The sequence below is a fragment of the Tinamus guttatus genome, unplaced genomic scaffold (assembly GCF_059628265.1).
Source record: "Tinamus guttatus ecotype Peru unplaced genomic scaffold, ASM5962826v1 Tinamus_guttatus_pri_ptg000470l, whole genome shotgun sequence".
Classification (NCBI taxonomy): Eukaryota; Metazoa; Chordata; class Aves; order Tinamiformes; family Tinamidae; genus Tinamus; species Tinamus guttatus.
This window is the reverse complement of record NW_028289004.1, coordinates 3,418,362-3,442,972: the sequence shown is the minus strand read 5'-3', so window position 1 is coordinate 3,442,972 and position 24,611 is coordinate 3,418,362. Positions and strand designations below refer to the sequence as shown.

At 41.9% G+C, this 24,611-nt stretch overlaps 1 protein-coding gene across 1 annotated transcript in view; it reads right to left on the bottom strand.

The window, feature by feature from the left end:
• PDK3 (pyruvate dehydrogenase kinase 3) overlaps positions 1 to 24,084 on the bottom strand; it is a 45,919-nt gene extending 21,835 nt beyond the window's left edge. Inside the window, exons 1-2 of the mRNA XM_088532760.1 lie at positions 23,940 to 24,084; positions 6,802 to 6,943 (exon numbers count right to left, since the gene is read on the bottom strand). Coding sequence (XP_088388886.1) covers positions 6,802 to 6,943; positions 23,940 to 24,045 — 248 coding nt within the window. The 5' untranslated portion in view covers positions 24,046 to 24,084. The remainder of the gene's footprint in view (positions 1 to 6,801; positions 6,944 to 23,939) is intronic.
• Between the last annotated feature and the right edge of the window lie 527 nt (positions 24,085 to 24,611).

The following is a 24,611-nucleotide window of genomic DNA, read 5'->3' as shown; positions in this document are numbered from 1 at the left end:
CTGGCTTTGCAAATGAGAATGGATCCTTGCATGCTGCCCCTCTTTGATAATTCTGAGGGAAATAAAAGGCTGCTTCACTCTGAACTCAGCTCCTTCATCCACGAGACTGAACACTCAAAGTAAGTTTTTTGGCATGAGCATTCTCACTCCTTGTTTTCAAAAGGTGAATTTTCTTCCACATCCTCCTCCTGAATCAAGGTCAGTCAAGTCAACCAAGGGTAGAGGATAGAAGAGGCCAAATGCGTGACAGCTGAAGCACAGTGTTAAGGAGTTTCCCACAAGGGAACTCCAGAAGGAAAGTCAGGAAAGTGGCAGATGACAGGGGTTGCTCCAGCACCTCGAGGCCTCAGTTTGGCTCTGCAGCAGCAAACATTGCAGAAGACGATTTTGATTCCTTGCCAAACCAGGCAACCTAATGCTGAAGGAATTCACTTACGACTCACTGCTGTACCCGATCTTGCAGCCGCCACTGAGGGACAACCACTCCTCTTTAACAGCCTCTAGTGAACTCATGACTCTCAGCAGCAAGTTTTCACTGCCTCCTGCACTTCACTCCTTCTATAAACAACTCTTTCTTACCCAAGACCCTGTCAATAAAACGAATTTAAGGAAAGAATTCAAGTCATGCAATCCATATTTGTCTCAAAGACAGAACAGACTGTTGACTTTTTTTGGGCAGCCAAAAAAAAGGGTATTTCATGGAATGACCTCTTCTTGCAAGTAAAGTCAGGAATGGAAAAAACACAAACTTGACACCATCAAGACATTCGACACTGTCAGGTTTGACTAGTTTCCCTAGGCTGTAATATATCAAACAAGAAATCCAAAGTCTCCAGGGTTATAACCTTCTTTTGTAGTCAAATAAATACTTGCCAGCTTCAATTTGTTTCTATATGTTATAAAGGAAAATTGGCAACACTTATTAAATTTTGAATAGAAAAGCAATCTACACAGCAAATACTGCCTGACTTCTATGAAGGAGTCTTATTTATTCCTCAAATACAGGTAGATCTCTTGGCATTTAGTGACTGCATTTACATGAGCATTTCAATTTCCAAACTGAAACCAGTGGTAAGGTTTTGAAAGGGATCTCCCAAATAATCCCCACTCAGCATGTTTTGATTACATTTGTGGAGTGTTGCAGCACTACAAATCTGGATCTTTTCAGCAGAAGTGACCATGGAAGCTTCTGGGGACATGCAAACGTGCCAAGACCCAATGCAGGTGTCATGGCCTGAGCTGGTCAGTGGCCAAAACACTGTGGGTTCCCTAGCGGGGCAGAGCACAACACGCCGGCAGGAACCTCTGGAACTGCCGCAGGCTCCCTCTACACTGCACAGTACATCTCATGCTACAGAAAAAGAGAAAAATGCTGTGTGTCACTTACCCTTCCACTCTTTACACTCCTTCTTTATCCCTTTAGAAAGGGGATTAGTTTGAAATCTTTTCCTTTCCAGCTTTAATTTCTGTGGCCACCTTCCCTATTACACAGAAGCTTTTATTTCTTTCCCTTGTCCTGTCTTTAAATCCCTCCACACTCTTCCACACGTCAGACCACTCCCCTCTTGCCATCTTCATCATGGCAAGAGAAGCTCTTTCAGCCTCCCCCCACAACATCCAGGGTTGACAATTTCTCTGGTCAGAGATAAAGCAGAAGACATTACCAGAGGGCTGCTGACATGGGCTTTCATCATACAGACATACAAAAGCCTTGTTTCTGAAGCTGCAGGAGAACCACCATGTGCCAGCACCACCACAGCAGATGCTTCTTACTAGAAACACCCCCTAGAGGTCTTGGAACACTGGCAATCCAATGTTCATCCGAGGGTAACAAAGCAGTGGATATTTCTGGTACTAAATGCAGCCAATATCTTATTTTTATGCTATTTTAATTTGGTTGCCCACTAGTACTGCAACTTGTGTACCCTGCTTTCTTGCTGGGGCATTGGTCCCAAGACTGCTAACCCTGAAAGACTCAAGCACGTCACCAATCTTGCACTGAAGCCTCAGCACTTTACTAGCACACCGGGCAGAGGTGAGCCAAGAGTTTCTCATCTAACAGAAGCTGATATGGTGCAGAAAACTGCACCGGGGGGAAGAGCTGAACGCGGGCCTCGGGCAGAGAGCAGCAGCCAGCGGGGCCAACCTCCAGCGCAACGGGCAGGCAGAACGGCCCCTTGAGCTTCTGAAAGAAGAGAGGTACGTGAACTAAACGCTCTAACTCAGGAAATTCACGAGTAGGCTACCTAGCTTGCTGCATCTCTGTGGTGATGGAGAAGCACAGAAACCAGGCGATGCTTTTCCTTTGTACAGGACCAGCAAGGGTCTCTCAGAGACGTCCCTTTCTAATTCTAGAGTAAATCAATATTATTTTAGAAGTCGAGTTTGTAGGTCATTAGCACGAGCACTGGGACGAGTAAGTTAAAAAGGCCAGTTTGAAGAAGAGGAGATTGTCATCCTTAACTCCAAATCTAAGTCACTCCAATTTCCTCTATCACTCTTACACTCTCCTTCAATCCTTTAATCAAAGAAAGCCGGAAACAACTAACCCCAACTCAAACAAACCTAAGCCAATGCTTGTCATTATGGACCACCCAGCTTGGGGATCTTGTATGGAGTTTTTACATTAAATCACGTCTCCAAAATGAAACCCAGAGCTGCAATTGCCATACAGCTTTTTCTTCAATTCTGTTGCGATTTAGTTTTTCCAAAGTGCTTACAAGACTTAGCCCCCTTAACAAGAACTGCTCAAAATTAAAGAACTAAAAACTTCTTTTAAAGGAATTTTATAACTTTGAACTGCAATAAATTCACAGCATTGTCTTATAAACAAACAGCAGAATCTGCCTAATGAAAATGGCACTAGTCAGTGATTTATTTCTTTCCTGTAAGAGTCCGCGCGCGTGTGCGTAGTATCATTCCTCTTTCATCCAATTCATTTCCTCGGATTTTCTTTTGATTTAGAACTGCAGGGGGAGATGCGAGTAACTGAAGGTGGTAACTACAAGAGTCACTAAGCACTGAAAAGCAGCACTTGGTAATGTTTAAAACACTTCACACGCAATTTACCAGTCCCTAGAATAAAGGAGAAAACTACTAAAACCACCAGTGATTTCCTGCACTACTATTAAATGTAGGTAGTCGTATTGGACACGAACCTAGAGAGCACAGTAGAAATAGAAGAAATGAGTGTATCAGTTACATTTTGCTATTTGCAAGGAGCCATCAACAGCAGAAATCAAAGCCTACTTCCGTCAGATGTCTGAATGCCTTCTGATATTCTTTTTTTTTTTTTTTTTTTAATGCTTGGGTAAGCTGTTTTGGTTTCAAGCACTTGTTCTTTTGTTAATGACAACAGTGGAGCTTAACTTGCTATTAATTAGCCTTCTAAGTGAAATTATTTCAGTATGGCTTTTTTTTTTTTTTTAACATGAAAACAATGTAAATGGCTGTGATAAAGCCTTTTTTAACTACCTTTTCCTTCTAATTTTTCTCACACAAGACACATAATGAAAAAGTAAAGGTATTTCACTAAGATTTCTCTTTAGAAACTAACCAGCACTGATAAAGAATGAAACATCTCCATGGTAACACAATCTTGATGGGACTTATTAGTATTTTGTGCAGCTCTCACGATCTCTTTAGCAATTTAAACTCTGACCTTCCGCATTCCTAGGTTTATTGCAGCGGATTCCCCCAATCACACGGGCAACACCACTGTCTAACACGCAGCTCTGGCTCACACACAGAATCCCACCTGCAGCGCATGTCATGCCTAAGAGCCCTCTCAGTACCGCCCTAAAAAGTCCTGCCTCTTTTGAACACGAGATGCCTCTTGACTTCCAAAAAATAAAAATAAGTTGCTGGTTCCTAACACGCTGGTTGATGATCTAGTGACTGCGTCACCGCATTTCATAGCTGGAGCGCGTAAAACCTGAGTGATTACTCAGATCTGCTTTCTCCCCTCCTGGTTACTTCATGCAGAACAGACCCACTCATGAACTTTAACTGAGCCCGAGCTAGGGCCTTGGCTCTGCGCAGGCTGCAAGGCGAGACACGTGCGGGCAGCGCCGCTCCGCTTTGCTCAGCAGAGGGTAGCGCAGCAGCACGGAGGAAGGGCAGCAGCTTCCCCTGTCCTCGCGGCTTTGCACCATGCACAAGGAAGCCTCGTACAGAGCCTGCCTCTGCTTTAGAAGCTGACTTCGTGGATTGAGAGCCTGTTTTATTTTTGACATGTTGACGTTAAGGATTTTACCAAGAAAATGCACCTTAGAGCTCCAGCTAATCTGTGTCTCGGCAGCAGCACAGAAAACAGAGTCCCAGAGCCCTGTGGCAGTGCAAATAAACCATGATTATGCTGGTGACTACAAAAATTACTGGAAATTAGCAAGTAAACAGATTTAAATGAGTAACACGCGACAAGATGTATTTGCTCAATTGTAGCAAATGTACATCAAGGTTTAGGTGTGCGTATAAATAAACCGTCAAGCTTCCTCAATCTATGATATACAGTAAAAATGAAGGCCCAGGACTATGAGATCTGATAGGAAAAAGCTTTCCTGAAGTATGAAAAAATCCAGTGCTCCAAGGAGATGTATCCTCCATTTTTAAGTCTACTAAACAGTTTAATTTATATTGAGGTTCTCCTGCATAAAATTTGGGAATCTCTTGAGATATACCTAGAAAGTAAATTAAAAAACAATTACAAATGTGCTTCAAAAGTTGCTATCATAATAGTTGCTCAGTACTTGAGATCACTGGAACTGAAGATTTTGAAGGACAACATCTAAAAAAAAAAAAAAAAAAAAGCTAATTGGTAAAAGTTCCACAAAAGATTAATCACTGGTAAATGTATAGCAGCAGGTCTTACAACTTAAAAGAAAAAAAGAACTACCTGTTCTTGACAAGCTTCACTGAGCCCTAGTAAATCTTATCTTTAGATGGGTATTTCTAAAGAACATTTTGTAAAAAACTAAACTAAAAAAAAGAAATAAGCTCTACATCTATAATCAGGAAAAAAAAATACTACAGTTATTTTTGGACTTCTAACAAAATCATGAATATTTTCCTTGCATAGTCTCAGTGAAGATGCTCATTTCCACAAAGTCTGTTGTTTAACTGAGAAGCAAAACCGGGAGAAACACTAAAGCAAACATTTTGACTTCAAACTTCTGTATTTGGACTGGATGTTCGTTTGAGCCTTCTCATCACTCTGGAGATGCTGATGACCATCTGATATACTGGCCCGTTTACCAGAAAACTATCCTACAATAACTGTGATACTTCAAACACACTATCATATCAAAAGAGACTATTTGGGAAAGTATCTTACAGTCATATATTCCAACACGCTCAACACTTTTTTTTTAAAAAAAAAAAAAAATCAGAAGTATATCTGTAGCCATTACATTCATCTCATGTCCCCCTCAAAGGGGACGTCTACTCTAATCACCAACTTGCTTTCCTTCCCAAAAGTCAATGTTCCCTAACTCTATATTAGTAGGGCACAAAAACACACTACAAAACACCTATTTGGCCAGAAGTATTACTGTCTAAAGTCACTGCATAGAAGTTATTTCCTTTTCTTCATGCATCTGCTCTATCTACATTTCACTAAAGACAGTTTCGTGACTCACCCATAGTGGACCAGCATAAAAGGCTTGGCTATTATCCACTCTCTTTTCTATGTGGCATAAAGTTTCCAGTAAAGGACACCTACAAGGGTTCAGCTCCTCTAAGCTGCCACTCACTACAGTGATCAATATAGTGAGGCTCCACTGCATATACATTTATTTGAAGCACTGAGTCACTATGAAGCGGTCATCAAGATAACTAGCATTACCTCTCACACGCAAACATATTTGAGTCAAATTACACAATACCCAGTACCCTAATTCATACTTTCCAGCTGCAAAGACTGACAAATGCCAGACCAAACCCAAGAGCCAACACAGTTCCCTGTCACGAGGGACATGTCCCTGCTTGAGCAGGGGGGTTGGACTAGACCTCAAGAGGTCCCTTCCAACCTCAACCCTTTTGTGATTCTGTGAACAAAGACCACAACACGGCTAGTAACTAAGTTAGTGTTCACAAGGGAAGTTTATTGCATACCACAAAGATATTTTAACATAATTTCTGTGAATCAAATATTCACATGGAGAAAGATGATGAACACCCTATTAGTAAGATTTTAAAAATTGAGTTTAATACACACAAGGCAATTGTTTACAAACATTCACTGAGTTTGCTAGTAAGTTGGGAACTAATCACTATTTAACACCCGTTCCAATATACACTAGTTAAATTCGAAGAATGAAGATGGACAATGTTAATTAAAAAAAAAAAAGAGAGAGAGAGAGAGAAAAGACAGAGTAAAGATAAAAGATTTTGGTCCTGTTCCACAACTTCCACTGAGTAACAGGTTACACGTGTAAAGATTAAGCAGTGAGAAGATGAGACAAAGCTTAAATATGCTTTTAGTGTTTTTAACAGAGGAAGAGTAAAGAGAAAGCACAGCTATTGCCAGAAGAGACTAGGACAGGCAGGTCACTAAAAAAAGAAAGCACTGTAGAAGTTACTGAACTATTCTGATCATCTGAATACACCTCCATCCAAAACACAACCTCAAGAACTGTCACCTCTAAGATCTGAAAATTAGAAAAATTACTTAAGACAGAAGGAATTCAAACTTTATTTGAACAAGAAACACATTATAAGCAACTCACAGAAAAAAAAAACACACAAGTAAAAACATACACAGTGTCAGTTCTACTCTAATTTTTAATCCACTTTTTTACTTACCAACTCTGTACTAGTCCAACTGAAGGTCTGTTAAGCAAGTTATCAGGCAACAAGTTGACTTCTCTCATGGTGTTTGCTAGTCGCACAGGAAGTTCCTTCCGGAGAAACATGTAGGAAGTCTTCTCGCATGCATTATCACGACCTGTTAAGGAAAAGGCAGGAGAAATCCATTGCAGCAAGACAAAGTCTAGAACTTTCCACTTCTAGGAAAAAAAAAAAAAAATCACTTGTGCAAACAGGTACCAGGTTTCACATCCCCCTTACTCCCAAGGGGTGGAATACGTCTTTACTTCCCGGGATTTTACACCCACTTTCATCTGCCAAAGACACTCTTCCTCATTTCACATCTTACAATTTGTTCCTGCATCAGTCTCACCTCTTCATTTATCCAGACTTCATCCCAACCTACATTGCACATACATGCCAGACTAGAGATATGTTTCTGAGGAGAATGAACACATCTGTTAAGGGGTCTCCAATTAACTTCGCTCCTCCCATTAACTTTGTTCCCTACATATTGCCTTTCATGTCCTTTCCAGTCCTCTCCATTGCCTCCCATGTCCTTCATCTGCAGTATTTTACACTCCCAGGACTCTGGCATTAAAAAAAATAAAAATTTTGAAAGGTCTTTTTCTGCATTCTTTCTAAGTAAATGTAAGCATTGCAGTTTTGCAAATGAAAGAGGCAGCGACAGCAGCAAGTCAAAACTTGAGCAATTCCAAGATTCCCAGCAGCCATTCCCAGCTAATTATCTTAGTCAGAATTCCTTGGAACTCAGAATTTTCAGATATATTGCTGTTATATTTCAACACAATGCACTTCTTTTTCTCCCCATTCAGAGAGCAGGCACTATTACCATCTTTATTACCAAAGAGCATTTGGCTTCTTAACTGGTCAAAAATAGAGAATTCCCTGCTGCAGTTCTGCCTTCTAGGAGGGCATTAAATTGTCTCAAAAATGCAAGACAACAATCAGAGCACCATGACAGCAGCATTACTGTACACACAAGCTATATTAAATAGCAATAAGGCATGCATTTTCATCAATGCACTGCAGCACGAAGACAGTAACCATGATATATCAGCTCTCCTCCCATAAACAAACAAAAGATGCAAGATTACTTGAAAATGAGTCTCACAAATGTTAACTTTTAACACCATGGAATTAGGTGGGGAGGAGAAGAGTGAGCTTAAGAAGACTGGGCAAGCATATTGGAGGGCGGGGAATGAAAACAGAGGGTCAAATCAGAACGGCAACAGCTGCCTGATGTTTCACATCACAAGCTCTTCAAACCTATCAAGGACAAAATACATTTCAGCAGCTCATGGAAGGAGCAGCAAGGGCCATCATCCACCCCAGGACTTGCTACACAGGGAGCTCACCAACCACCTGCGGGGTTCATAGCTGTACCTTTTTAGTGCGGTTTAAGTTGGCTTTCATTTTAAGAACAGATTTTTGTCCAGCACAACGTTCTGAAAAAATTGCAAAACAGCCCTCAGAAATCACACAAAAGTCATCCAGCAAATCGCTAACACTTGGCCATGGACCGACTTGGAAGAGCAGTAATTCCCTGGAGCCACCTTGCAGGGACCAAAACACGGACACACATTTTGTCCCTTCTACTACATTTTCTTAGTGATTGTACTCTTGAGCTAAAGTATTTCCTGGAGATGTGTAAGGTGTTAGTTACAAGTATTTAAATGCAAGAGATGCTGAAGATTCTTGCCTGTATTTCAGCTGGAAAAAAAAACGAGCTTGACAAAATTGACTTCCATATGTTGCAACTTTCACAAGACTGAGAACACCCTCCCCCAAAGGCTAATTTCTGAAGAGCCCGGATAAGTTAAAAGAAAAAAAAAATCCATATTTTACTCCTAATGAACTGCCAGTATTCTGCTTTCATCTAGGAAGACAGCAAATGTCTCTGTACTCGCAACCAATGCAGCAGCCTGCAAAATTTATGAGCGACACCATAATACAAGAGCTACAAATTACATTCGGGCAAACCAGGAGCTGTTAGAAGTGCTGCTAGAATCTAATCACTAAGATTTGCAATTTGAAAGCCTCTAGTACAATGCAGGCGGCACAATCAAGGTCGCACTTTTTAAAGATAGTGCCATTATAATCATCTGAACAGTGGAGTTTTCACCATCTTTGCATAGGTAACACGCAATGATAGGTTACCTCCCAATCAAACTGCAGCACAAGCTGGGGGTATCAGCAGGAAGGATTAGGGTTTTCCTTTCTTCCTTTCTTGCCCATTTAAGTATCATCAGTGGATCATTACATTCCAGTGGTATCAGCAATGCTATTATCACTCTTTCTGCAAACATTTGCACCCATTTCACTTACTCCGTTCCCACACCCCACCCAAATTAGACAAGGGAAGAAGCACCCTGGAGCAGGCACTGACTTCCGAGCTGCGCCCTCCAGGGAAGTACCGAGCTCGATATCAATGCTCACACACACACAGGAGATGGGGCTAGCACCATGTGCACGTCATGCTGGGCTGCACGTGGTAGGTTTGGGACGGCCACAGCCGGGCAGCAGGAGGCAAGACTCCCCTCTGAATATTTTCTCCACAAGTAAGAGCAAGAGGAGCGAGGGGCCAGCAAAAGCAGCGCATGAGGAAAAGCAAACAAGAGCGTGAGGGCTGGCACTGCAGGAGGGCAGGCATGGGGGCAGTCCCTGCAAGGAAGGCAGGGAGAGTACTCAGGCTGGGAAGTAGGGCCAGCAGGAAAGCCTGCCTGCCCGTTCGCCTATAAGCAAGGGCACGATTCTGTCCTACCTGGCTCATGTCAGCAGCTCTAAACTGTCCCTGTTGAAATATTTCTCTTGCTTTATGTATGGCTGTGTTTTAGATACCGAGCCTTTGGGGTCCCGCTGCATGCTCAGCCCAAGAAAAAGCAAAGGATGCTCTGTATGAAGACCAAGCCTCACTTCTCCCTAACTTCAGAGCATCTTTCGTTTCCTGCCAAGCCAAGCTCACAGAGTACCAGCTGCCAGTCCCTTATTCGGGAGCATGCACAGAGTTTCTTCAGCCCCTAGCACAGAGTCAGTTACCTGCCTGCCAAACGTGTACCTGGGAAAAGAATGACTATTCACTAAATCAGCAAGGATTAAGAATCCTTTGGCTTCAGCAACAGAAAACATGCTGCACCCCAATGGCTGCTCTTGGCTCCTGCTCCTCACTGCCACCCCTGCGTGACTGTGTTTGTCACTTTGAAGGACAGCCTATTAAGCACAAAAATAAAATTCAAGTCCAGAATTTAGGCATTTTCTTAATAATAATCATACATAAGCAGACCAATCTAAATAAATCTCCAGAAACAATTTCTGACGGTTTTAATAGTTTTTGCAGGCTCAAGCTGGAAGCAGACTTTCCCTCCCACCCCCGCTCATGGATGGATTCACTTTTGCTTTATTAGTTACATTTTTACTTGAATATATGGCATTCCTTCTTAATTTTCTTACCACTCCAGCCAGGTCAATATACACAGAAAAAAAAAAAATCAGGCTTATCTTACCCTTATAAGCTAAATCTAGTTTAATTCCCTAAGTTTCAGTTTCAGAGAATCTGAAATCACACTCTCCAAGTTAAAATAAAAAAGAAACTTGAAAAATTTTCACCTTTGTTTACCTGGCAGCTCCTGACAAGGAGCCACATGGTAATACAAATATATAAAATAATCATACGCTTATATCTGAATTTACACCCAGGTAAGAAAGAATATAGTAATTCCATGTCCTAGTGCAGATTACACTGCATTAGGTATCAAGGACTGTATTTAGCTTTATTTCCAAAGCCAGGAGGTACTGTGTCAGGGACCTGCTTAATTATGGTGCACTAAAAAGCAACAGCAGCTGCAGACTTCAAGGTAGAGCAGACTGTAATGGCACAGAAGTATAATGCTAGCATGGCACTCTAACACACTATGAATACACCTTCTGGTATGAATTACTAATAGAAGGCCTGCTGGTTTTATACTTGAAGCTATATGCCACTAATACAGCTTTATGCTATCCTGAGAAATTATAGGAAATTAACAGTCATTTTTAACACTGAAGAGGCATGTATTTTTGCCTATAGATTCACTGAATCACTGAACCCTGGGAAACAAAATACACTGGGGAAAGTGCTGGTGAGAAGCAGCATTGGCCTAAAGAACAAGCTTCATCCACATACACATTTATAATTTTACTGATCTGAGTAGTCCCAGAGACATCGGTGAAACTACTGCTTCAATAATGCATATTATTTTCTTCCAGAAACAGGTTTTGGAAAAAGTGTTCCAGACTAGGGAAAAACCAAGAAGCTATGGGGGTTCACCTCCGAACAGACCTTCAACAGGCAAGCCCAGCCTCCGAGCTCCAAGAAGGGGAAGCTGCTCCAGGTCCTCACTGCTCCCGCCCAAAGGACAAAGCAGAACCTACACTGCTCAAGGCAAAAATGTTCCCAGGGACAGGACTACCCAGACCACTCTCTCACTTTGCTATTAAATCCATGGCAAGGCCATTGTAGTCACTTTTGCAGTCTGCTAGCATTTACCATATAACTGATTTTTTTAAAAACAACCAATTTGCCATCAAAGAATTTTCCAAAGTTTTAGGTTCTACTTTCTCTGAATACTGAATGTGCTTCCCTTAAAAAATTAACCTTTAGTAACTAAGGATTTCTACACAAATTTCATATCCATGCTGAGTTTGCATAATACCTGAATATACATACATGTTACTTTTTTTTTTATCTTTTTTTTTTTTTTTTTTAAACACATGAAGACTGATCCACTGGGGAAATACAGCAGTCTTTACAGACAGAGCAATGACAGCTCCACACGATATATGGCTGATCTCTCATTTGGAGGAGATTGAAAGCACTGAAATGTGGGAAGATGCCCAAGAGATCACACTACCTGGTAATGCTGAGTACATTACAACTTAACAAGAGTCTAAAGTCTATTTCTTGAATTGCCTCTTCTCACCAAATTTTTGCTGAAAATGCTTCAGTAAGCTGTATCATAGATCACCTAACTGTATGTAGTTACTCATAAGAAAACAGCACAGTGAAGTCGAGGTCTTCACACCCTTTCAAAAGCTGGCCTCATTTCACTACACATTTTAGTAGCCCAGAATATATCAACAGAAAAACATAATGGAGATTTATATATCTCATTTTCCCCTTAATTTATCAGGAGGAATAGTTTCTTAAGGTGAGGGACACTTACAAAACTATTGTATACTAGTTCTCAGGTACTTATGCTGTTGGATACCTAGGAGCCTGCTTGAGGAAAAGAGAAAGCTTTCCAAGCAGTGCTTCCGAAATGCAAATACTCAGGTTTCACAAATTCCACCTTGTTTTTGTGAAGGCAAAAGTCTGGCAAAGTTCCACAAAAGAATAAGGCAGTATTCTGCTTTGCTGACACAGTTGTGAAGAATGAAGGGCAGACAGAAAGCAGACACAGCAAAACTTACAACTTGCTTTACCAAGTATTCAAATCATTTCTATAATTGACAATTTTTATAAACCCCTGGACAACTTGATAAGCAGCAGTTGAAAATGGACATTCTAGTTGACAGCATCAGTCTTATTTCTCACAAGTACAACCTACATACAAGACAGACACACACAGAGCAGGTATATCTGTTTGTCATCTGGGTATCACATCTCCCACCCAAAACTGAAAAAAATTAACAACATACATTTAAAAACCTGAAGATGACTAGCTACTTTTAACATTTTCGAAGTAATTCACAAAGCCAAAAAGAAAGGTCACTAAGACACCACAGATACATGGGATACAGTTTCCACACATACACACCTCAATGCTAATTTACCAGTGATCCTAATAGAGCAATATGTAATTCAATTGAAAATACTTTAGCCTTGCTGCTCTAGGTGAAGAAAAGTGTGCAGTCCGGACTCTTAAACTGGGCACTGAAATAGACTTTCTTCGATGCAAAGAGTCATATTATGGCAACATTACACAGTCTTCTCTACAGAATACCATCTCTTAGCTGCACTGTAGAGAGCCTAGCATTACTCCTCTTTGATCAAAGGGGACACTATGTCAGAGAGGATGGACTCGCATGTTCTTTGAGAATATGTACATTTAAAAAGCAAACACACACACATACCTTTGGCCTCATGCACTTTTATCTAGGAGAAAATGAAAGAAAAGAAGAAATCAAAGAGACCATTCACCTCTATTGTCTTTTCTTGAACTTTTGGTACATTTTTAGCACTGGAATCAACAAATTAAAAATAAAATAAAAAGGGATGAAGAAATCTTCTAAAGGAAAAACCATGCAAAATAGATCAAAGCATCAGAGCAGACTGAGAAAAGGCGAAACCACAACTTGCTGCTCAAGCTTGTAAAACAGCACTAAAGAAAGATCTAGATTTTTTTCCCTGCTTGTAGTCCATTCCAGGTACATTGACTACATATTTAAGGTAAATAAGCCATGCTTGCACAGCGCTCTTTAGAAAAGATTTCTTTTCTTCCGTGGGTTTATAATGCTTGCACATTTGATTTAGCCCTGGATATTCCCAGGTAGGAATTAAGATACTTGGGGCATTGCTCTCTAGGCACTTATCTTGCCCATCCTCTAAAAATAGCCCTCCCACAGAAAGCACGCTGGGTTGCTTTGTTCGTTTGCTAAAAGACAGGGATTTGCAAAACCCAGTAACACTATAAAGAAAAAAAAAAAAAAAAAAAAGAAGAAGAAAACAGGTAACTGGAGATTCTTATTACTGCTGACTCGCACTCTCTCCCACGGGCTACCCATCAGGAAAACATGCTGAAATTATGGTGCATCTTCCTCCTTACCATGTTGTGCCACAGAAAGCAACCACAAACTACAGCCACTCCAAGCCAGCAGCTGGTCAAATGTAAGGGTGCAGCCCACACTAATGTTAAGTAGTCAGCCTTCGTTTTTAGGCAGCCCAAACATGAGCTTCTGCTCAAGTTCTGTCACGGATCTATCTCTAAGGCTACTTTCATGACCACCTACAATTTTTCACTGGTGTGCCCTGTTTGAAGGGCATGCTTTCACTTGCCACAGACACTCCGCATATTCAGAGATTCACTCTATGTTAATGAGGAAACTGAAGCGGCTTTGAAGCTTCAAAGAGTAAAACAATTAATTTTGTTAAGTAACTAGTCCTAAAAAAAAAACAGCTAAAAGCAGAAGACTTAAAGTTTAAGTAAACTTTCTTGTGTAACTCGGCTTCTGTTCCTCCACCCAATCCCCACCTGAAGGGATGTTGCACCTTTGATGCTTGCTGAAAGTGCACTGTCATACATGTAGGCTGAATCTTCTCAAGCTAAAATATTTATGTTCATAAATAAGTTCAGTTTTTAAACACCGCACAATGATTGGTTTCTATCCGATGCCATTTCAGAGCTAAAATGCATTCCTCATATCCAACCCAACAAGCAAGCTAACTCACTGTTCAGCTTTCCAAGTAGGCTTCCGTGCACTCATATGGCATGGCACGCCACATGGACAAGCCACCAGAGCTGAAGGACCAAAGCAACCACCTGAATCCGTTGCAATATGATTAACAACAGATTCAAGCACTCTAACTGCCACACCAACAACCCATAGAGCATTTGCTCTACACTCGAAAGGAACATTTTGGGAAAGCATTCACTAAAAGGAATACATTAGCCTACACATTAGCCTACACATTGGTATGTCAACAGACATAAAGCCCCACTTCCATTCCCACACAAAAAAAGTCCAGACTTCAATTTAGGATGTTCAGAATTATCTAAGTATGATAACTATTCTTCAGTTTGGATTCAGAAAAAAAGTATGTATCCGTTTCACCCAATTCCAAAATCACTAGAAGAGTCAGTTTGTTTATGCCTCACACGTATTAACTACTACCGTGACTTAGCTGCACGCCATTGGTGCCAACAGGCAGCCAGTTCACGTTTTTATGATGAGGCAGGCAAGGAACAAAATGTTTAGCCTCAAATGGTTGTCATTAGTATGACCAAAGAACTCAACAAAGACAGAAAAAATATTCAAAGCTCTCTCAAACTTTGGTAGGCGTGTTGTGGAAACCTTCCCTCTTGAGCTGACTTTCACAGAAAGAAGCTTAGTTTCCTCCTAAGTCAGAATACATGCTCCACAGGAGTAACAAATGGACCACACAGGATAAAGTCTTGGTCAAACTGCAGTCACTAGGTGTCACTCCTGGAGAAGGCCTCCCCTCATAGAAAGTATTCAAGCAAAGATGTCAGCCTCTCAGGAGTTCAGCATCAGACAATCTGTTTAAAATAAACTTCTCTGATCCAAAACTAAGTTCTCGCTGCTCACCTCTATTGTTGTCTTCAACAATACTTGTTGAAGTATTTTAATTTTGAAGCATTTGTCAAAAAAAAAAAAATGAAAGAAAAGAAAAAGGAAACAAGAAGTAAACCAAAGCACCCATAGTTCACCTATAGTTCACATGCAAAGATGCTCAACTCCTACCCCAAGGCTACTTGTTATTTTTAAAATGTAGTTCGCACAGACCAAGGCTTGCCTTTTTCTTTTGAGGCAACCTGGGGGCAGGTGGGAAGCCAGGCAAGTCAGTTTAGCAGACAAGCGCCCTCCTGGCCAGGTCACGGGCAAAGAGCAAAAGGTTCTTAGAAAACTACGGCTCAGATCCTGTCTTGATTCTAGAAATATCTATACAACCTAAAGACTCCTTACACAAGGCCCTAGGAAATGTAGTAGTTCTTCCGACATCTCCTCTTCCACTAGCCCTCTCAAGACCTGCCTGGGAAGCAGTGCAAGGATGGTAGAGAGGTGGATGCATTGGGCAGCACATACATTGGGATGCACAGGAAGCCTCCCTATACATATATGTGCATATATATATATATATGTATAAGCAGACCTGTTACGTAGCATATTCACAGGAAAGCCAGTAAAGCTTGCAACCCTTGCCTACACAGGGAACAAAATCTGTTGCTTTTGAGAAAGAGAGGGATTGGGGAATGCAAATTCTGTGAGTCTGTGTCAGACCCCAATTTTTAAACAAAACGTACAAAAACAAACAAACAAACAAACAAAAAAAACTACCAGACGAAGCTAAAAAACACTCATCCAAAGAAATTCTGCTCCCTGCCTGTTGCTCCCTGATTAGATTCTATCAAAACTAACTGACTCCAGAAAGCACCGAACTATGTCCCTGAACATATAATCACATTTTCACATTAACTACTTCTAATGAAATGTTGAGTATATATGCAGGGGTCTTCATAAAGCTGTATCTCTATTACATGGCAATTTCACCTTAACGTCCATAGTTTGTTTATTAAAAATTTCAGAAGGAATCAGGCTAATTTAAGTGGGATTTATGATATCTACCACTTGCCTCTAAACAAACATCAAATTAACCTGGAAATTATATTGCCCTCAGCACAACTTGTTTTCTGTTTACCTCCTCAATATCACTAGGTGCTTACCTATGTATTAGCTCTGTCATCTTTTCAGCTATTTAAGTCAACCTGACCGATCTAATTCCTAATTCTAATTTTGCTGTCCTCCTCCTCCTCCCCTAAAGGCAGCTGCTGTGCTTCCCTGCTTTCCCAGCACCGGGGCCATCCCTACCAGCTATTTCCACGAGCGAGTCCCACAAGCAATAGACGGGCTGCACAAGGCATTCACGCTCACAGGAGGGAGCGTTCTCACACTCCCCAAGCACAGGGGCCGTCACATTCTTCAGGGGGGAGTTACTAAGCCCAAAGGATTTAACCACATTTCACCTTATGCAAACTTCCAACCCTGTCCCCTTTACATCAGGGGCAGCAGGGAGAAGTTCATTGTTGTTGTTGTTAACTTTCCACTGCTTCTGAAGACCAAAGCACAAATTATTTCCTTGTTCACTTTTTACTTATTTTCATAAGTAGACTCTATACTTCACCCTTCTCTCAAACTCCTATAAATTGATCCAGCAACTTTTCATTGCTTTTCTATTCCTTGTGTTGCAACCTGAGACATATGCCCTTACTTCCAGTTTTCAGAGGATTACCTTTTAATGAATAAGATTTTTAGAATTTTTAAGAACTCCTAATGTTGTTCTACTGTTATCTTCTGCACCAGAACCTTTTCTTTCATAAACTCACAAGTTTTGTACTCCTTATATTTTGAGAGCTCCCATCTACCTGTTTCCTTAGCTTGTAAAAGACAAGCTTAATTTGCCTTTTAAAATCTACAAATCTATAGATTTCATTTCTGTCCTTCCAGAGTAGGAAGAATATCATCATTTCACAATCATTTTCATCTAAATTTAAGTTGCAAGTTTTCAACCACCTCAAACTAGATTTGGACTAATAGAGATGATGGAGCCATTTCGACAACTTCTTTCATTTTCTGAAGGAGAAAGTTGCCCCAAACATTCCTAGATGTTCATAAACTAAGCATCCATCTTTAGCCCTCCAACAACTATTTCCAAAAAACCTGCAGTTTGTCATGCCCTATCTCACTTCTGTTACTTGCTAATACAAAACAAAACAGGAGTTCAATACTTCAGGCAAATTCTATACTTCTTTCCTCTTTTCTTCTACAAAAAAAGAAGTCTGCTTTAACTCTGTGTTAACTTCAGCAAAGAAATAATACACGACCATGTGTATGGGCATGTACGCTGTGCAACACTGAGCCCCTTAAGGCAGAATGCAGCACCTCTGGTCAGTTCAAAGACATTGTGCAAAAATCAAAGAGATTTTCAGTCATTTAGTATGCTGGGGAAACCCCCAAGGCAAACTAGTCACACTATTTGCAGGGTGCTCACCCACAGCCTGGCAGCACCCAGGAGCAGGCAAGAAATGGCCCATCAACTCACTCACTGAAAGCAGAAGTTTCTGTGCTTAGCCCTTATAAGATAAAAAAGTCTATCACAAGAATGCCATCACCCATACTGACTCCCAAAACCTGCACAATACAACTGAATTCAGAATTAATGAAGTCTTAAGTGCTTAGAGATAAAATAAAGTATCAACCAAGCAGGCACGCTTCGTTCCCCGCACAGCCTGCAAAAGCGACTCCAATGACTCTTCAAATGCACCCTGACCTAGCACTGCACAGTACTCACACAAAAAGAGACCTCGCCCACACCACAGTTGAATAGTGACTACTAGAGAAAGCTGTGCAACACGGTTCCCCCAGTGTCCCCTACAGACCTTCACGACTGCCAGTACCAGGCATTATACAAACCTGCAACGCTACATAAGCCCTGCAGTACCAATGCACACCATGTTTATCACTGGCAGAGCAGAAAACAGTAACAGATCGTCAATAGCAATAGTCGCATCCCATAAAAGCATCTAACCTGCTTGCTACGCTGCAGCCCACTCACGCAAATCTCCTTTTTATACTGTGAAATGCAAACTTGATCTACAGCTACAGAAGGAAGAGCTGAGAAAAGCAATAACCTCAAACAAAAACAAAAGCAGGCACGCAATTCAGAAGACAGCTCCAGCATGATACCATGACAAAAGGCTAGTCCTTGGTGCAAGAAGAAAACAGGATTAAAATGGTTCTATTTCTGTATTTGGCAAAACTACCAGACTGCTATTTAAAGCTCCAACACCCACATTTAAAACGAATAATATTGAATATCCTGGAGAGGCCATAGAAGTTAATTCTGTGCTATTTTCATAAGAAAATAACTCACAAAAAGAATGCATTTAGCATTACAAAGCCAGGATAAAATATCCCATCAAAACATATAAATATATCACAGTAAAAAAAGTCCAAGTAATACAGGATCCCAACGTAACAAGGAAAAAAGCCACAGCAAAACTGTCAGTTGGGAGCTGAAACCAGTCTGATTAAAGCAATGACAGCAATGTCTGACCAGCACCCATCTTCTGGCCGCTGCTGTGGGTCCCACTGCAGTGGTTAGCAATTTTTATTTGTTTTTTTTGGAAGATTCAATTAACTAAAAGGGTAAAAATATAAACGGGTATAGAAAAGTGCAGCTGCATGATAGTTCATGGGTTGGCAGCTTATGTTTTTAATAATACCTTTTCGCATAGAACTTTGTGACAGACTTGTACAGACACACATACTTTCCCTATTAAAGACATGTAAAAATACTACCTCCTAAAATAATCACGTTCCCTCTGAGGGACAATAATTCTGGTCAAAAAATAATAAAAAAAAGAGACTGCTTTCAATGTTCACTTTCCTACTCCCACACCTTGTTGTTTAAGTTGCAGTTGATAATTATTTTGTTTCTAAGCATGATTTCAGTTACAACGTCGATGTACTCCTGCTGCCAAAAATGACGTCAAGTGTAAACACTCACACAGAAAGCTGATCTAACCCTGCACGTACGATGGACAGCAATGCCAGTGCTGCTTTACCCTTTACAGCAGTATTGGAAAAGGCCTGTCCTTCAGCCCAGACACATTTTAATAGGCATCACATGAGCTAAACCATTCAATACCCCAAATAATACTTAAAAATGGGGAAGGCATCCACTGCTCTTCTTTCCCTCCATATAATGCAAAGTTTTCCAAACTGCATGAACTCCCTGTCATTTGCTGCCTGTTCAGCTGTTCACAGCACAGCAAGTTTGCTAAATTACAACTTTTGTGATATTTGTCAGTGTTAGTAACTTCAGCAGTTGCCACAGATATTTTGATTACAACCCATGCAACCAGGATCTCCCAAGCCATATTCCATAACAATTCATTCAGCCTGTGATTAAGTGTCCTCTTTCCTAAGTATATGCTTGATGGTTCTTGTTCAAACACTAGTAAACATGTGGTACATGAACACTAAAATATGACAAGCAAAGCAGAATAGGTGCCATTTTGTTCAATTTTACCTATACATATAAAGAGCTAACCAAAAGCAAAGTTTAATCTCACAGCTACAGATTTCAACAGCAAATGCCAGAATATAGTCAAATTCAAGAGGCCCAGAGAGCTTTAGTGGATAGCTGCAAAAGAATGCTCTACTTTATTTTGATGAAACAAACCATGAATTCACAAAAGTCTCAGGTACTTTGTCAGCTGAGCTGTATTAAAAAGTGAATATATACAATTAAAAAGCACTACTGTAATATCCCAAACAGCTGTGAAATCTCATTTTTGGCAAAACTTAAAATGATTCTTTTGTGTATATCTAAAGCACTGCACAGTTTATATTTCAGATGTGGTTTTGTCACCAATAACTTTTTGTGCAAATGTTGTAGGAACAACCATGGATTTCATGAAACTTCCATTAATATCTTTATTGTCAACTGAGGTATCAAACTCTGCTCAAACTAATTCCCTGCCCCTGATCACTTCAGGTATTATTCTGCATTTAGGGCAGTTGTGTGGGTTTTGGCCAAAGCTCTTATCAAGCCAGCCTGTAATGCAGACACAGTAAGACTGCAGATACCATGAGATCAAGTCTTTCTGTGTCTTTTTTCAAAAAATGAAAAAAAAAGGATAAAAGGACATAGCTAGACATAGAAACTTTACTTTTACCAAACAAGACCAGTTGGTAATCCATACACATAGCTGCTGATCAAGACTGTTGACTATTTTACACCAACCTGCAGATCTCTCAACTCTTTGCACAACTGAAATTAATCTAAATTGAGATGCTGCATCAACCCTGGCACAAAATAAGAATTCCAATGTGGGAATTTTCATCAGTCTAGCCTTGAATGTGTACAAAGACTAATAAAATATACCTCAATGTTAAGAACATGTTTCTACTTGGAAGTTTATTTCAGAAAGTTATTTTAGCAATTTTAGCAACCAGGTCATTTAGAAATGCTTGCAATTGGAAATCTACCAAAATAGCTTTCAGATTAGCTACTTACTTTGGAAGCACACAGCTGAATCCAGGTATTTTTCAAAGCAAAGTAATTACAAAGGCTGGGATAAACCTAGAACAACACACTAACATTCACCAAGGTCAAAACTGACTCCTAGCGAAACACATTCATGGAAGGTCACTCTCTGGCAAAGTAAACAGAGTGCACAAGGATCTGGTGAAATCCACTTTATAAGAAAGAAACTGAAAGAACATCAATGAAGCAGAGCACGAAACAGGAACACAAACAGAAAATGAATGCATAGAGAACAAATAAAAGCAGAACAAACAACTTGTGCTCTCATAATTTGGAGCACAGAGGTGCCAGCCCACGAAGCCGTAACCTCTCACACAGTTCTAGCAGCTGCAGGGAGAGCTGCAAGCTTGACAGAAATCACGTAAGCAGGAGCATGGCACAGAGAAAGAAACAGGACTCATAGCTAGAGAGAGAGCAACTGAGAGTCACTGTTTTAAGCCTTGCTTCCTCTTTTGTTTCACAGCTTTTCAGCACCTGCTATAACCCAGAATTAGTTCAAACATTCAAACTATCAGTGATTCAGTTAACTGAATTAAGCTAGTTAAGCTGACTGCAGCAGTTTAACAGAAATAATATTAAAGAACTTCTACCATTGCAGAAGTCAGATTTTGCAACTTGGATATGCCCACAATTGCTTCTCCCACAACCCCTACTATTTTTCAGTAACAAAAATCGCTAAGCTTTATGTTAATATGCATTACCACCAACTGGCTGAAGTGACTCCTCAAGCATATCAAGAAATACAAAGTTTCTCTCCCCCTACTCAACAGGATTTTGCAAAGTGATCGGTTTAGAAGCTAATTTAAACTAATTCAACTTTGAATAAAGAGAAGACAAAGCAGAAAGACCATATTGCTGCTTTCCCTTCTTATCAGAATGGAAGTCAAAATTTTTCTCCAAATATATTTGAATTACAGTAATTCCAAATCCATTTTTCACATGAAATGTTTACACACACACACTCACAGATTGCCCTGAGAGGTGCAATTCACAGGTTTCCTTTGGGCTTACTCTTCTTCAAAAGCTGGCTCAATCTCTTAGTCATGATTTTCTAACAAGCACCACATTTACACATCTGAACAAAGATACAATTTATTGGTGTGAGCCATTCAGTAGCTTTTACAAACCCACCTCAAAACAGAAGGCTCCTTCCCATCATGCATCCAGGCTAAGTAAACACAATTTTACTCTATTGAGGACTTCTGCCCTATGCTATCAGTAAATTATTTCACAGGTGATTCAGAGAGAATTAACAGAGTTCCCCAATAAAGTGCATGCACTTGAGACCTTCTACATGTAGCGTGGTAAAATTCCTGCACGAGCATCTTAAGGTATGTCTCCAACTTAGCTCTCCTCTAGACCTTTGAATTCTCCAAAGGACATAAAATTACCCAAAGCAAGCAAGTGTCTGGGACCATACAAGTATGCACACCATTTTATATGAGTTTGATTAAGCTGATGTAATCTTCCTACTCAGGGTTTTCCAGGTAAACACATTAACTAAAAAGAGAGCAAGTGCAAAAGTTAAGCAGCACATAAGGCTTATCAGGATCAAGCTGATAAGATTAGCAGTCTTGTATCACATCAGTCCCACTAAACCTGTAAACACCTGAATGCGCTCCTGAGTGATCTTAGAAACCTAACCCCTAGGTATTTTTTCTTACAAAGTTCTAAACAGCAAAGGTCTTAAGACCTGAATGCATGTCAAGTCTTAAGATTCACAGAAAGATACATTTAGCTAAATATATAGCATAAAGACACACAAGATTCAACAGCCACATCCAATCTCAACAGACTATAGTCAAATAATAGGACTGGCCACACTAACACACAGTCCTTACTACTTTTCACTTCAACTACCATAAATCAGGCTTTTTTTCTTACTGAAGGATCAAAAATTTTTCAAACCATAAAGCAATATAGAGACTATATGCCCCACCCCCCTCAAAAGGCTACTACACAAGAGGGCCAAAAACAAGACATCCAAACAAAAATGCCCCAGTAAGGGGCACCCTTACTAAAAAGCAGACTTTTTCCAGAACACCCCAGTCTTTAAATCAAGGATACACAACTTAAAAGCCTCAAGAATAACAACATGCTCTTCTAACAACAACTTACAAACTCAAGTTCTACACAGACAGTGGTGAAATAACTTATTTAGCACCAGGCCTGAACTAAAGGCAGTGCAAGCTCTAGGCTACTGGCCTTGGCAGCAGGGAGAGGCAGGGGAAGCACAGCAGCAAAGGAATGAGGGGAAGTGAGAACAGGCTCACGTGAGCAGGCAGAGTGCAGGGAACGTTGGCACAGGCACCAGTCAGGCTCTAAGTTTAATTTACGCTATCGCAAAGCAATGTTTTTTTCCGCAAGTTGGGGGAAGGAAGAGGAGAGGGGAAAGCCCCGTCTCGCTAAAACACAGTGGCGATAACAGTCCCAGCACGGCCTCCCTCTTTGCACTTGCTCTTTCACACTAACACTGTGGCCCTCGGAGTGCCTTTAACCACTCCTTTTACTTAACGCTGCAGTCTCACTTGTGTCTCCTCAGACCTTTAGCGTAAGAGCAGAGGGAAGGAACAGGGCATTAAGTTATACGGCATTACGCCTCGGCCTACCTTGCCAGCAACAGCCCTAGGATAACAAATATGTAAGCAGGTCTCGTGTCAGAGGACAGAGACCAGCAAATAAAATATTTACGGGGGGAAAAAAAAGAAAGAAGTAAGAAAAATGTATTATCATCTAGCTGAAACAGTCGATTTTCTGCCAGCAATGCAAGTCATCCCCATGTCTCAACTTGGCACTCCTGGATAGCAAACATGGCTTATTCATCAACAAAGTGTCCTGAAGGCATATGACGGAGGTTTAACAAAATCCATCTGCATGCACGGCAAAATGTATGTGCGTATATATACACACACGTACAAAGAGAGAAGGAGAGGGAAACAAATATATATATGTTTATGTCCACAAACAGTAACGCACTCTGCACCGCTTGCAGAGTGGCCGCCTGGAAACGCTCTGGTTTGGGGTTTGTTCGTGTGCGTCTGTGCGAGCTGTTTCTGCCCCTTCCCCGGCGCTCCTCCCGCGGGCCCGTTTGACCCCCCGCCTCCCGCCCCGCGGGCAGCTCCCGAGCGCCGGGGCCCTGCAGGGCAGCTCGGGCGCCGGGGCCCTGCAGGGCAGCGCGGGCGCCGGGCCGGGCTCTCCGCGGGCCCGGGCGAGGCCTAGCGAGGCCGCTGCCTCCGCGGCGCCCCGGCGAGGCGAAGGAGGCGGCGACGCGGGGGAAGCCACTCACCGAAGTCGAGGAACTGCTTGATGGAGAGCGGCGAGGGGGAGAAGCGCGAGTAGTACTCGATCTGCTTGGGCACGGCGCTCTTGAGCAGCGCCCCGCAGAGCCGCATGGCGCCCGGCCCGGCGCCGCGCCGCCCCCGCTCCCTGCCCGCTCCCGGCGCGGCCCGGGCGGCGGCAGGAGCCCCTAGTGCGCAGCGCCCGCCACGCTCATGCCGAGCCCGCCGCGCACCGAGCCCTGCGCAGCGCCGCACCGAGCCGGGAGGAGCGAGCCCGGACGCCGCCTTGCCGCCCGCGCCGCCGCCCGGCCCCGCGCACGCGCGCGCGCGCGCCCCTGCCCCCTCCCCGCGCCGCGCGCGTGCGGCCGCGCACGCGCCAACGGCCCCGCCAACGGCCGCGGGAGGTCGTTGCGCGCGAGCGTCGCGCCCGGGCGGCCCCGCGTGGAAAAGCCGGGGCGGGGGGCCGTGATCTGCTCTCCCGGCTGGTATCTCTGGGCATCAGGTTATAGCCTCGTTTACAGCTCGAGATGGACGTAGCAACGGTTTTTTGGGCGTCCCTTTCAACCCATCTGTAAAATGTTAGGTGTTCGGTTCGCCTTAACGTGAAACGTAGCCGCATCGGTATCAGGGCAGGTGCCCTCACCTCGTTTGGCCGTTTGGAAACGGAGAGCGCAAAATTT